The sequence below is a fragment of the Centroberyx gerrardi genome, chromosome 20 (genome assembly GCF_048128805.1).
Source record: "Centroberyx gerrardi isolate f3 chromosome 20, fCenGer3.hap1.cur.20231027, whole genome shotgun sequence".
NCBI lineage: Eukaryota > Metazoa > Chordata > Actinopteri > Beryciformes > Berycidae > Centroberyx > Centroberyx gerrardi.
The window spans coordinates 13305166-13318900 of record NC_136016.1 but is presented as its reverse complement, the minus strand read 5'-3'; the positions used below and the strand labels follow the sequence as shown (position 1 = coordinate 13318900).

The following is a 13735-nucleotide window of genomic DNA, read 5'->3' as shown; positions in this document are numbered from 1 at the left end:
CTTATAGTTATTACATTATGGGACCCTGTTTCAATGTCTTTGAAACTGCCTTTTCTCAGCTGTGAAATAAAAATGATTAATATATGTACTTGATTTAACTTTGTGTGCCCAGTCATTTTTGAAAATGATTTGTTCTTTCTATTGGCCTATTGTCTGTGTCTTGGAAAACAACTGAAAACAGCTGTGAGCATCATGGTAAGTTATGTTTTTCTATGACATGATACAGAAAACACCTCTAATCTTTTAGCAGCACTACTTATTGAGACTAAGAGTAGAAAGATGTTACATGTCATTTGTTTGACATTTAATGATTACTGTAAATAACCAGAATTTCATTTGGGCAAATCAATCAGGTGACATGACAGGTGTATTTTTACATAAACATCTTGCAGCTTTAAGATATACTTTTACAAATGTGCTCTTCTTCAATGTTTTTTTTTTTGCCCATGATTTCTTTTCTTTATTTCTATTTTATGACTTGGGTTTATCTATAAAGTGCTTTGTAAACTTTTGGAAAAGTGTTATAAACCTAGACTACATATACGTTATATATAATTATTATTACTGTAAGCAGTAGTATTGGTTTCAATATCAGTACCAGTATTAGTATTAGTATTGCATTGTAAAGAACCCCTCCACCTGAAAATAAGTCTCAAGTTTTAGGCTACGTATGATACAAATAATTTTGATGTAAATTCATTCTTCTCTCTGCCCAAGCTGCAAAGCCGGGACTCGTCATAATAATAAAAAAAAGTTTAAAAATAAATCTTAGAAAGTTGAAAACCTTACCTTGACACAAAACACATTTTTATCAGCAGTTTCAGAAGCCGAAGCAGTTACAGGTAAACAACATTTCCCAGAACCCCCCCACAGGAAATGAGTCCGTGCTCAATCTTTGTCCGACTCAGCTCCCACATCAGCATGAGAGGAAGCATGTGTGCGCCAGCAGCCTATCACACTGGATAAAGCACTGTTTATCAGTTTATCGGGAAAAGGGTGCACCTCAGAGTAAAGGTAAAGACACTGTTTTATTGCGATGTTATTTACGACGACCTCACATTGTTGCAATCCTGCTACCATCTACAATACGAGCCAAAAAGCTGTGTGTGTGCAACGGTAACAAGCTAGTCAACATTAGTTGACTTGTTTCAAACACTAACTGCCTAAACACTGGGGGTCAAATTCAATACTGTGTAAAGCAAAAGTATGAACATATAGTGAGTAGATTTCTTAGACACTGTAAGTAAAAGTATAAACACATAGTAAGTATCTTGCTCAGTAGAGTGCCAGGTCTTATTGGATGTAATGCATTGGCTAACCATGGTACTTTTTCATTCTTGCAGGCATATCTACTCTCTCAAAGCACTCGCCATTGACTATAAGAAGCATGTCAGACGACTTAATCCAGCGAATAAAGGACCTGGAGGGAGAGGTGGAGAGGCTCAGGTCCCAGCTGAGATTGAGGAGTGGAGCTGGGGATGAGATGATGGCCGAGCCAGGTCCTGATGAAAAGACAGACTGTAAGCCTGATGGTGGCACCAGCAGAAAAAGGGGTAAGAAAGCGAGCAAAGAGCGTCCTTTTGACTTCTCTGCCCACCCCCGGCGCCACGTGGCTCTGCGGCTGGCGTACCTGGGCTGGGCCTACCAGGGGTTCGCGGTTCAGGAGAACACGGACAACACAGTGGAGGCCAGACTGTTCGAGGCTCTGGTGAAGACGCGGCTGATACAGGATCGACAGAGCTCCAACTATCACCGGTGTGGCCGCACCGATAAGGGAGTCAGTGCCTTTTCCCAAGTGAGTTCACTGAGACTCAAGTTAAATTCATTTGTCTTCATAGGGACACTGTTTGCAGAGTCAGTGAGCATGGCGTTGCACAGATATGTGCATAAAAACACACACACAGTACCAACAAATAAGAAGCATAAAAATCAGATGACATCTCAGTACAATTATGCTAATTAGGTCATTAATAAAGTGAATTAATTTGCAAATATTTCTGTCAACTTGTCTTCGCATAACACATGGGTGGTATTAATATAAACTCTGTACATTAAAGCATTAAGGAGTTATGTTAGTTCCAAGAAAATCTGTTTTTCCTCATTAATATGCAAATATGAATAAAGATGAGGGACAGTACACTTTTTGCGCGCTACGCTTGCACAAACAAATATCTCTGTAATTGTACATAGTTAAGTATGTTGTTTTTTTCCTCCAGGTCATAACCATAGATCTGCGCTCCACACAGTTTGGTGGAGGATTGGGTGTCACGCTCCCAGCCAATGTTGACGCCAGTGCCAAGACAAAGGCTGTTGGCTCTGAGCTGCCATATGGCAAGATGCTGAACAGAGTCCTGCCCCAGGACATTAGGATCCTGGACTGGGCACCAGTGGCAGAGGGTTTCAGCGCACGCTTTGACTGTCAGTCCCGGACATACCGGTACTACTTCCCCCGCGGGGCCTTGGATGTGGTGTTGATGGCAGATGCTGCAAAAAGGTGGGTGGAGACACAAACTAATAAACACACATTGGTTCCTCAGTCTGTTTTTTATGAGTTTTTTTTCTAATTCATAATAATCTGTATAACTAAAGCAAAAATGTATGTCTTAGGCAGTTTAACCTGCATGTGAGGACATGGACTCTCTCCCCAGTCTTGAAACCAGAGAATTTGGTCTTGGGGCTGCTGAGAGACAAATTTTATTTTTGGATGCGTCGAATGTTTTTTGGAGCTTTTCCATTCAAATGACACACATTTTAATGTAGTGCAGGTATGAACCATAAAATGTGCCCACATCCCAGTAAGATCATCCTGGGCACTTTCCATGAAGTTGTCATCAAGGGAGTTTTGGGTCTTTTCCTTCTAGCTGTAGGAGAAACCTGTTCATGTTCACAAATTAAGACTGAACTAACATCTAGACTCCCTTGTCCCTTCTAAGAAACATCAGTATACATAATTATATCAGGAATATAAAAGTGTAAGAAAAAAGCATTGCCATATCCCTCCTCAACCACCATATGCCATCCTCAACCCAAGGACCTTTGGGATTATAAAATGGCCATTGCAGTCTATGTGGTTTAGCCATGAGATGTTTACAAAAGATCTGCCAGTAGTTTGCCTTCACAATAGTAAGCCAGTGTTCATCAAGTGCTGATTGAAGTCAGTGGCTTAGGCAGGTGAGAAGTAGCGCTTAGAGGAGGGGGAATGCAAAGGAAAGAAGAAGACATTATGTTCTCTCATCCCATGAAGTCACAGTTCTCACTTGTGATCCTCTTGACACCCAACAGCTATGAAGGCACCCACGACTTCCGCAACCTGTGCAAAATGGACGTGGGCAATGGAGTGCTGCAGTTCCAGAGGACCATCTTGTCGGCCTCGGTCAAGCCTGTCCAGCCTCAACACATCTCCAGCACGGACCCATATGACCTCTTCATATTTGAGATCAAAGGACTAGCCTTCCTTTACCATCAGGTGTGGAGAGACACTAACTCAAGGGTTTTTGTTCGAAAATGACCGATTCCACGTTTTGGAAAAAGTGACAAGTGACAAAAAATGAATTAAGAAAACTAAATTTTTATTGACAAAACTGAATTTAAAATCAGAGATAAAAGTTCACATTCAATTTCAAGCCATTGCATTCATTCATTGCATTTAAAATTGTGTCTTTAAAAAGTTTTTGAATTCATTTATTTTTTAAAAATCATTCTTTGAGTTCAGTGTGAGCATGACGAATGTCTGCGGGCACTAATCTCTTTCCATATGTGACTGCTTTGATCAAGAGCATTTGCAGTATCTTATTATCAGCCAGTGAAATATCTGTTGTGTTACTTGCTCTGCAGGTCCGCTGCATGATGGCAGTGCTGCTCCTGATAGGGCAGAAGTTGGAAACCCCGGAGATAATCAGACAGCTGCTGGATGTTGACAGTAACCCCAGGAAACCCCAATACAGGTGAGCTCATGTGTGAGGAATTGAACCACCTAAAGAACTAAATCACTAATACCCAACTGATGCTGTCTGAGGCTTTGTGAAATGATGAGGATAATACTGTTAAACGATTGCATCAGTATGAATTCTACTTCAACTTTTTCCTTCTTCTTCTCTCCAGCATGGCAGTAGACTACCCCCTGGTGCTGCACGACTGCCACTTTGAAGGGCTGAGCTGGCAGCAGGAGCCTGAAGAGGTGAACCATGCCCTGGCTACACTGCAGCAGCACTGGACCCAGAGCACAGTCAAGACCCACGTCCTCCATGGGATGATCCAGGGTTTGGAGGCCATAGGTGAGACGTTCAGTAGGATTCAGTAAGACTTGAGGAACATCTTGACATTTGGAGTTTCAGTCTTTTAAAGTTTTTTCACCAGGAACTTGAAAATGGGTACATGAGTTTTCAAATAGACATTTGATATAAGGATAATACCTTGACATTTTGGTCTGAGCACAGTAGCCCAGTGTTTTCATTAGGAACTTATCACAATGTGGGATAAAACGAATGAGGAATTATGTCAGACTTGCAAACCTGGAGGTTGCCATTATGCATAATAGTTCAGGTGTAGGTAAAATATTATATAAGGTAGAATTACTCAACTTTCTTTAGGGTTTAAAATGTATAATTTTTTTCACCCCTCTCCAACCACAGGTGGGATGTCCTCCAACCATTGCTGGCTGATAGAGGGCAGCAGACAAAGGAACTATCGGCCCTTGCTGGAGCGTCCGTGCTGCGAGAGCCTGGAGTCCAGGATAGACCATTTTGTGAAAAGAGGCAGGCTGGAGCGCGAGGAAGGGGAGAACGGAGGGGAAATGGTTCACAGGGGCAAAAGGTCCAAACATTCCCACAATGCCCCCAGTCCGCCTGTTGCCTTAGAAGTGCCATCTTCAAAACAAAGCGAGGATCAGAAAGCGGAACATTAATACATTTTTCTACAAGAAAATGGACTTGCCTACATCATACTTTGTAATTACCTTTGTAATTACGTTTTTGTTTATGCAAAAACATTGTATTTACTTTTTCTTTCATGCAAAAACACTATGTACTTTTTCTTTCATACAAAAACATATTTGTTTTGGCTGTGAAATAAACAAGTTTTGGAGAGTGTGTCAACAAAGGCTGGGCTTGGCTTACAACACAAAATTGTAGGAGGAACTCAAGTCAAAATAGCAGGAAACTCCGGAAGATTGTTGGCGATGCGCCTGTCAAGCTAAGAAGCTAGGTTGTTAGCAGTTAGCCAGTCGACTATGCGTTATAGTTCAAAGTTGTAGATAGCAGTTTCAAGAAATACGAGTCGCTCGAACCTTTTCATCTGGCTGCATAGTTTCTTATTTCGAGGTGGAAATGGCTGCGGCTTCATTTGCTCACATGTCTGTGGTCGTATTGACCTGATCAACACTTGTACTAACGCTAGCTTGTTAGCAAGCTTGTTTGTTTACTTCGTCTTCCCCACTCTGGCTCTGCACGGATTTCCAGTGTCATTTCAGTTGAACTAAGGAGTGCCGCACGTATATAAGGTAAAGCGAAAAGGCACATTAGTTATCTATGTGGAAAGCAGGAGCAAATAACCGTAGTCTCCAAACAGTAAGGTATTCTCATGCTTTTGAATTGAATGACAAATTAACATTTTGGATCTGTTAAGCCTCGGGGTTTGCCATGCCCATTAAACCAAGAATGACTATGCAGCTAACTTTCCTAACCAGTCAAACAAGTCTGACACTATAAATTGGCTGCTGAGCCTAACATCAGTTGTGGGTGTGGCGCAGTACTTTCACAGCAGAGGGCGTGTTCCCTCCTGGTAGCCTGAGAAAGTCTATTGAACAACAATTCAGTAGCCAGAAAGAAGCCTAGAAATTATTTACATGCAGTTTTGATCAAGTCAACAGGCTTGTTCAGTATATTAACCTAACTGGGAAACACATTGAGGCAATCTTTTAGCAGTTTTTAGTAACCCCAGTGTTGTTTCTTCTCATTTAAAATGGTTATAATTCATCCCGCTTCTAAATATTCTTCTATTCCACAGAATAGAAGAATATTTTTCAATATGCAACATGCTGCATCAAGGCTCCTAACTAGATTTTCTAGAAATTAATGTATCAGTCCAGTTAATACTGGCTCCCAATTCAGTTTATAGATGGCTTTGAGCCAGTCTACTTTTATACCTTATTAGCCTTAGAGGCAGCAGCCCAACATCATTTTGCACAGATTTTTACTTATTTATCTCATAGACTCCGAACGGCCTGAATAAAACTGTTTTGTTCTTTCAAATGTTTTTGTAAATGTAAATGTATACTCTTTCAATAGCTTTTAATAGACACTGTTATGTGTGGATCTCTTTTTTATATACAATATCAAATGCATGACCTGTTGATCTGCAGATTTGTAATTTGTCATTTTCTTGTATCCAGGTATTTTTAATTTGTTCAAGTTAGCCATGCCCTGACATTTTTATTTTGAGTTTCATATTTTTTTTCAGTTTGAGGCTATTATGTTAGGCTATTAATAATTGAACAAAATAGACAATCTTTAACCAATCTCCAAATTTTGGTCTTATGTTATCACCATTGCAGTTTTTGTGTGGCTTTGGCTTTGAACCACCATAAATATGGATAGTGATAGTATTATGACAATGTCAATATTGTCATAATACTATCATACACTGATTGGTAACATCTTGTCCTTTTACCTTTGCCTCAAGATGTTTTTGGTGGGGCTGACGGGAGGTATCGCCTCAGGGAAGAGCACAGTGTCTTCAATGCTGCGAGAGCTTGGTTGCCCCATTATTGATGCTGATGTGGTGGCCAGGAAAGGTAGGCCAATCTCTCTCTCTCTCTCTCTCTCTCTCCCTCTCTCTCTCTCAGTCTCTCTCTCTCTCTCTCTCTGCTGGTTCTTTCCAGTGCAAACTCTTCTGGTTCACACAATGAATGAAAATATAGTTGAAATAATTCTGGACAAAACACTACTTGGTTAGGTAAAAAAAAAAAAAAAACAATTTAAGAAAGGCACCAACTGTAACTGCCCTTGCGTCTGTAACAGTGGTGGAGCCCCACAGTTCGGCCTACTGCCGCATCGTCTACCACTTCGGGCCAGAGATCCTGCTGGAGAGCGGGGAGATCGACAGGCAGAAGCTGGGCCAGCTCATTTTCGCCAGTGAGGAAAAGAGGAAGCTGCTGAACTCCATCACCCACCCAGAGATCCATAAAGCCATGCTCAAAGAGATCCTGCTCTGCTTCCTCAGAGGTGAGGGAGGAATCGGGGTTACAGGGCTCAGTTACAGGTTGACTTTATACAGGAAAAAAAGGAGAAAAATTAGCTCACTGTGAGGCAGCAGTGCCCATCAGATTTGAGGCCGTTATTCACAAAGCTTCCTATAAGCATAATAATTGCTCTTAAATTAAAAACAAGAAAAATATTCCCAAGTCTATAACATTTTAAGAGGTGGAGAGTAGTAAATGGTTGCTATACATTAGATCTTTGGCGGTCAACTTTTTAAACCATCACAGTTCTTGTTAATCCAAACAAGTCTTTAGTGGTTAGAAACATTGTATTCAAACTCACAATCTGCATATGGATGGCAATAATAGTAAAACATAGATGGGCATTTGTCATTATTCTTCATTTGTTTTTTCCTAAATTAAAGGAATAGTTCGGTTTTTGAACCCTGGGCCCAAATAACATTTTTCCGTTTTCCGTCATGATCCCTATTAGTAGAAACCATAACTTCGCTAGCCACCTGCTCCGCCCGTCCTGTAACACCGGGAAGCCCCCTCCCACTCTACTGCAATAGAAACCTAGGGGCATATGCAACAGTCTTTGAAAACTATGATAACCGTTGTTTTGCAAAACATGACGCTCACAGTATAATCATACCGGTGTCAGTATGTTATCTTGAAAAAAAAAAAAAATGAGCCTTCTGTCAGCAGTTATTTTTGGATTCTTCTGGCTCTCATAGAGCTTACACTGGCTTAGAAGGTAGTGTGTCTTTGAGAAAAAATAGTTCCTATCCAAATAGAACACATCTATTGACAGAAAACTTTTTTTTTATGATTATACTGTGAGCGTTGTATTTTGCAAAACAATGTTTATCATAGTTTTCAAAGACTGTCGCGTATGTCCCTAGGTTTCTATTGCAGTAGAGTAGGAGGCTGCAGCCCGGTGTTACCGGATGGGCAGAGCAGGCGGCCAGCAAAGTTATGGTTTCTACTAATAGGGATCATGACGGAAAACATGTTATTTGGGCCCAGGGTTCAAAATACCGAACTATTCCTTTAAGCCATCTTTTTTAAAAATTTGAAATACTGCAACAACCCTCAGTCCAACTCACAATAGATGAATTCATGAGCAACTCCTTCGACTCCTCTTCTCCTGTCCAGTGCATCATAAACAGTATGAGGAGGTGCCTTTAAATATACATTTAAAACACAACTTCTTGGGCTTTTTAAAAAACAATTCAGTTAATTGTGTTACTAGTATTCTCATTGCCTTCAGAGAGTGTAAATGTGTTGTGCATGGACTGGAAAACACCATCTCTTCACTGCAGCATTGTGTCAAAGACACTAATTAATTCTGTTGTTCACAATGCTCCCCCTCCTCCTCCTTGTCCCAAGGGTACCGCTATGTGGTGCTGGACGTGCCCCTGCTCTTTGAGACCCGGCGCCTCACTCAGTTTCTGAACCACACTGTGGTGGTCTACTGGTAAGACCACTGCTCATTTTTCCCATTTTACTTTAGGTTTTTAGTTATAGACTTTGTTTACAGGTGTCAGGTTTTAAATATATCATTAGAAGGTGACATTTTGAAGTTGTTTTTGACAGAAACTGGCCATTAGGTCCATAGTTTTGCAAGTTATTGGATTCTTCTCTCCAACTCTCTCTATGCCTTATTAGCATGACTCACTGCCTCTGGATTTTTAACAAGGCACCCTGGCCGTACCATAAATAACCTCCGTTGTCTGTTCCTCTTCAGCGACCCTGCCACTCAGCTGTTGCGCCTGATGCAGAGGGACGGCCTGACCCAGGAGCAGGCCGAGCAGCGCGTGGCCGCCCAGATGCCGCTCAACGAAAAGCGTGGCTTGGCTAAGCATGTCATTGAGAACTCGGGCGGCCGGGAGGACACCCACCGGCAGGTCCTGCGGCTGCACACCAAGCTGGAGGACTCCATGGAGTTCCTCTTAGTGAGGGTCATCGCTATCGCCGCCTCCGCCGGTCTGGGTGGGATACTACTCTATGCAGCCAAGATGCTTTTGTCCTAGCAGAGGAAAGGCGAGGGGAACAAGGGTGTGGTCATGGTCAGAAGTAGGCGTAGCCAGGTCGGAGGTCCCGATGCAGTATACTGTGAGATTAGTATCAGAGCACCCACCGCTAGAGCTCAGTGGTGCAGTGTGCTCTGTTATTGTTGACATATAACTTGCACTGACAAATGTGGTTTAGCGACTCAGAGGGGTTTCATGTGCAATTTTTGTTGGGATCCTCAGTGAAGAAAACGAAGGTCTTAAAGCTAAAATCCTTATTTTAGTGCAGCAGATACCTAACATCAGTAAGATCATCAAAACTGATAACAGTGGGAACAATGAGATTATAATTTGTTACACCTTTTACACCTTATAATTTTATCCAAATCAGGAATTTGGTTGATTTTATAGATTGTAAATAGAAACACAAGGACGTTACAAGGGGCAAATTAACAAGTGAAATGGTTTATTTTTGCTACCTGTGATACACTGGAGTCATGGTTTCTTCAGCTTTATCTTACTATGGTGTCTTTCATAGTGTACACATTTAGTTGGTATGTTACCCAACAGCTCTCACTTAAAACAAGTCTATTTAATTGTTTAAGGTAATGAATACGTGTGCAAAATGGCAAAATTATCCACATTCATGAAATAATTTTAATTTGGGTGGAATATTCCTTATAGAACAAAGTAATATGAATGATCCGACCTTTACAGAATGTTTTAAAGTTATATTTTATCGACCTGTACTATGAAGACATACTGTAGCTGTTGAACAGGAAAGGATGTGTTGACAATCCACTTTTCACACAAACAATGTGAATTTACACTAACACATTTTTAGGAAGTTAAGCGAAATTAACAAGCAGACTTTGTATTTACCACTGTATTTTCCTACACTTAAAACTGTCTTCTGTAAATACTAAGTCAATGATTTTTTTGTTTTTGTTTTGGGTATGCACACTCTCACTTGTAACTAATATACATAATTTGTAAGATCAGCTGCTTAACTTGTCAGAGATGAATGTAAATTATCATACATTACTGTTTTAAAGTAACCAGAACTACCACAACGTCTCAACGTCCCTTATTTGGTTTTTAATTACTTTTTAGTGATAAATCCCTAACTCTCTTCTACCTCACCAGTCTAGATATCAGCCAAAAGTTAATGAAGCTGATAAATATAAATCCTATTGACAATATTGAAATGCATCCATCTCCAATCCAATATCCTCAGCAAACAACACCGAAATTCTTCAAGTAACTAGAATCATACAGGAAAATGTGTTCCTAACTGGTCTTTTAGGAATCAATATTGAACTTGTATTAGCGGCCAGTTGTCATGCCCTTTGTCCACACCGGAGCTTAGGCACGAAAATCCAAGCCCGAAGGCGGGTTTAGTGACATCACTCTGGCACTGTGGTCCCGCTTGTCTTGGCATTGCAGAAGCAGGGCGAGCCTGCGTGGCTCACTTGGCTCCGTCCAAAACCCCTGCTGGTCTGCTCTTTGTTTTTTAGCAAGGCACTGCAGAATTAATGCAGAGTGACTTGGGCTAGGGGGGCAGTGAACCAGCGCCGCCTGGCCACACACTTGCACACACACATATACACAAAATCACACACACTAACATAATGTAATCTTTCACACGCATGCATATAATACACAATTGCTCGCGTATAAACGCACATCGTCGTACACACAATTGCAGTGTAACACAAATCACTGCAGAGCTGCTCATCAGCCAGAGCCGTGATAAGGAACACGGTCTATTCTTGGATTTTTTTCTTGGCTGCTCTGTCCATCCAGGGGGCACTGTGCTTTACTGGGCGGCCAGCTGTTCAGCAGAGATTTCCAAGTGTCCCTTTCCTCAGTCTGCTTGAGACACAGACGGAGACCCGATGCGGAACGCGGAAGGAGGACTATATCTGTACCAGCAAGTGTGAACGCTTCAGGCAGAGAAGGGTGGCAAAGTCTCAGTCTGAATTTAAATAGGGGTTTAATTCAGAAGGTGTTAAGCTACAAAGGTGAGAGTTCTAAGTTGCCTTAAACACACGCAAATATGCATGAGTACAGGCACAAGCTGGCATTTTAGCGTGCGTCGCGGGGCCTTTCGGGGGGCAAAGCAAATAATTTTCTGATGGCAGGGGGTGAAGAGTTCCGTAATCACAACATCATGTTCAGAGAGTTGGCCCACGGCACCACAGTGTGTCGACATTTTGGAATCTCCTGTCTGAGTGATTTTTCATCATCCCCCCGCCCACTGCTGTCAGGGAAGGTAAAGCAGCTAGGGCAAAGGCAAACAAAATAATTAGCTTTGCACCAAACTCAGTTGTAACCCAGGCTGATTGCCAGGATGAGCACATTTTCCTGAACTTTGTATGATGCAGCATTGTTTTCGTAAAGCATCGGGTTTGTAAAGTTTACATAGGCTCATTTTATCACAGCTGCAATGAAAAATATAGCCGCAAGCGGCAACGGAGCTCAATATGGTCATTTGTCCAAAAATTAGAAACTTAAGACATTACGCTTAGTTACCACAAGTTTAGCGGTGTGAGACAACAGTGTTACCCACAGGATTTGATCCCACAATCATTTGCATTGCAGACCTACTCGCTAACCTCTTGGCTACTGACTCCACAGGATGGCCATCGAGGGAACACCAAAAAATAGGGCCAAGTTATGAGACTGTCCAACCTATAGGCCGTTTAAAGCCTTACAAAGAGTATTTTAACTGTATTAGTGCACTCCATTAATCAATTATATCGACTTGGACATGGTCCTAGAACATGTGTACAAAGTTTCATAAAAATCTATTCAGTCAATTATGAGATATAAACTTTTTGCATTTGTAGCGCCAACTAGTGATGGAACTCCAGATGCTTTTGTGGGCGTGCTCAAGCAACGCTCCTCAACGTGTTACACATTTTAGCTTGATTAGATGAATGGTCAAGGACTTATGGCCAATATCGTGTTAGGGCATGTTTCGTTAAAAGTTTATCAGTTGATAAAATCCAACCCATTATGGCAATCAATTATCCAAATAGAAATTTGAAAGAGCAAGGTCCCGAGATGCTGCACACCAAGTTTCGTGTGAATCGGATGAACGGCCTAGGAGGAATAGCGAAAAAAGAGTTTCGGACAAAATTCAAAATGGCGGAAAATCTAGTCTGGCGGAAATGGGCCGGGCCTATACGGATAGATGCGGAATGACCCAAGGAATTTTGATTCTACGCCCTACGGATCAGAAGTTATAAGCCAAAACGTAAAGTTGCTTGTTATAGGGCCACCATGAGGCCAATTGACTTGGATTTCGTTGCCTGAGTAGTGGCTGAGACTTTGGACTTATCTGCCAAGTTTGGTCGCTATAGCTCTTACGGTTTCAGAGATCCAGATCCACTTTTAGGGCAGAAACGGAATAGTAATAATAATAGTAATCCCAACAAAAACAATAGGGTTCCAGCACCTGCGGTGCTTGGACCCCTAATAAATTCCTGCCAAGAGAGTTATAGTTTTTTCAATATTAATCAGGTGTGTGTTTAAAGCGTTTCAGATTTTAACATTGTAGTGAATCATCAATGCATACGAGAGAATCTCAATTGTTTCTCTCTCTGAACACATTTTTCTAAGCATTTAAATGTAGAGAGAACAGATAGTAACACATTTACTGTGATAAGCTGCAGTGTTACTGCTCACTCAGCTATATTTACTGACTCTCAAATGTCTTAATGAAATCTGGAGGATTGACTGCTCTCTCCTGTCCATTGTGTGTGTGTGTGTGTTGCTTCTGTTGTTTGTGTTCTGCTCCACTGCAGTATGGACAAAGCAGTGGGGAGAGGGAAGTGTGTGTGGAAGACAGTGAAAAGGGTGTGTATGCAATCCACTGTAACCAATTATTTCACTCCTGACAAACAGCAACATTGAGGTCACACAGTCAGGTTTGGATCTATATGTTATCAGTTATGTTAACAGTGTCAGTGCCACAAACCACAGAACATACCAGGTGATTTCTTAGTTTACATCATCCAACCTGGTATGTACTCTCCGCCGGCAAGTGGGAAGGTTAAATTTCCATTTCTGATTTTCATAATTAGCTGATAAGCACAAGCTGTGCATGTGAAATAGAAATGGGGAGTCTGATTCTTGTAACTAACTCGAATAATTCGGGCTGTCCAATAGAGGTAAATAAATTCTTTTGATTCTCTCACACAAAAATTATAATTTCATAACCAGCAGCATTTTGCGTGATCCCCGCCCCATTATGACCGACGCAGAACCCCCACAGACAATGCCAGAACATGCAAACGCAAGACAAATTGCTTAAATGCTTATAAAAGGGATGAATTGAACAACCAACAATTTCAAGTGAGTGTTTTACATCCTAATGATTTTGGTAAATATCAAATATTCATGATTTGAGTCTTTGATTATAAGCTAAATCTCAATAAAAAGATTGGTTTGATTACACTGTCGTTCACAAACTACTCAAAGTCCTTGCACACCGTTGTGAGTCAGCTCACATGAGCCT

The 13735-nt window shown here is 41.3% G+C and overlaps 2 protein-coding genes across 2 annotated transcripts; both read left to right on the top strand.

Annotated features, from left to right (window-relative positions):
* The first annotated feature begins 914 nt into the window (after nucleotides 1-914).
* pus3 (pseudouridylate synthase 3) lies at nucleotides 915-5014 on the top strand. Its single transcript, XM_071914817.2, has 7 exons — nucleotides 915-1014; nucleotides 1344-1795; nucleotides 2217-2494; nucleotides 3283-3466; nucleotides 3835-3944; nucleotides 4102-4274; nucleotides 4632-5014. The coding sequence occupies exons 2-7, from the start codon at nucleotides 1388-1390 to the stop codon at nucleotides 4901-4903; spliced, it is 1425 nt and encodes a 474-aa protein (XP_071770918.2). The 5' UTR covers nucleotides 915-1014; nucleotides 1344-1387; the 3' UTR covers nucleotides 4904-5014.
* Nucleotides 5015-5193: 179 nt separating this feature from the next.
* On the top strand, nucleotides 5194-10268 carry dcakd (dephospho-CoA kinase domain containing). The gene is made up of 5 exons (XM_071914815.2): nucleotides 5194-5497; nucleotides 6679-6790; nucleotides 7017-7220; nucleotides 8588-8675; nucleotides 8946-10268. Exons 2-5 carry the CDS (start codon nucleotides 6679-6681, stop codon nucleotides 9229-9231), a joined length of 690 nt encoding a protein of 229 aa, XP_071770916.1. The 5' UTR covers nucleotides 5194-5497; the 3' UTR covers nucleotides 9232-10268.
* The last annotated feature ends 3467 nt before the right edge of the window (nucleotides 10269-13735 follow it).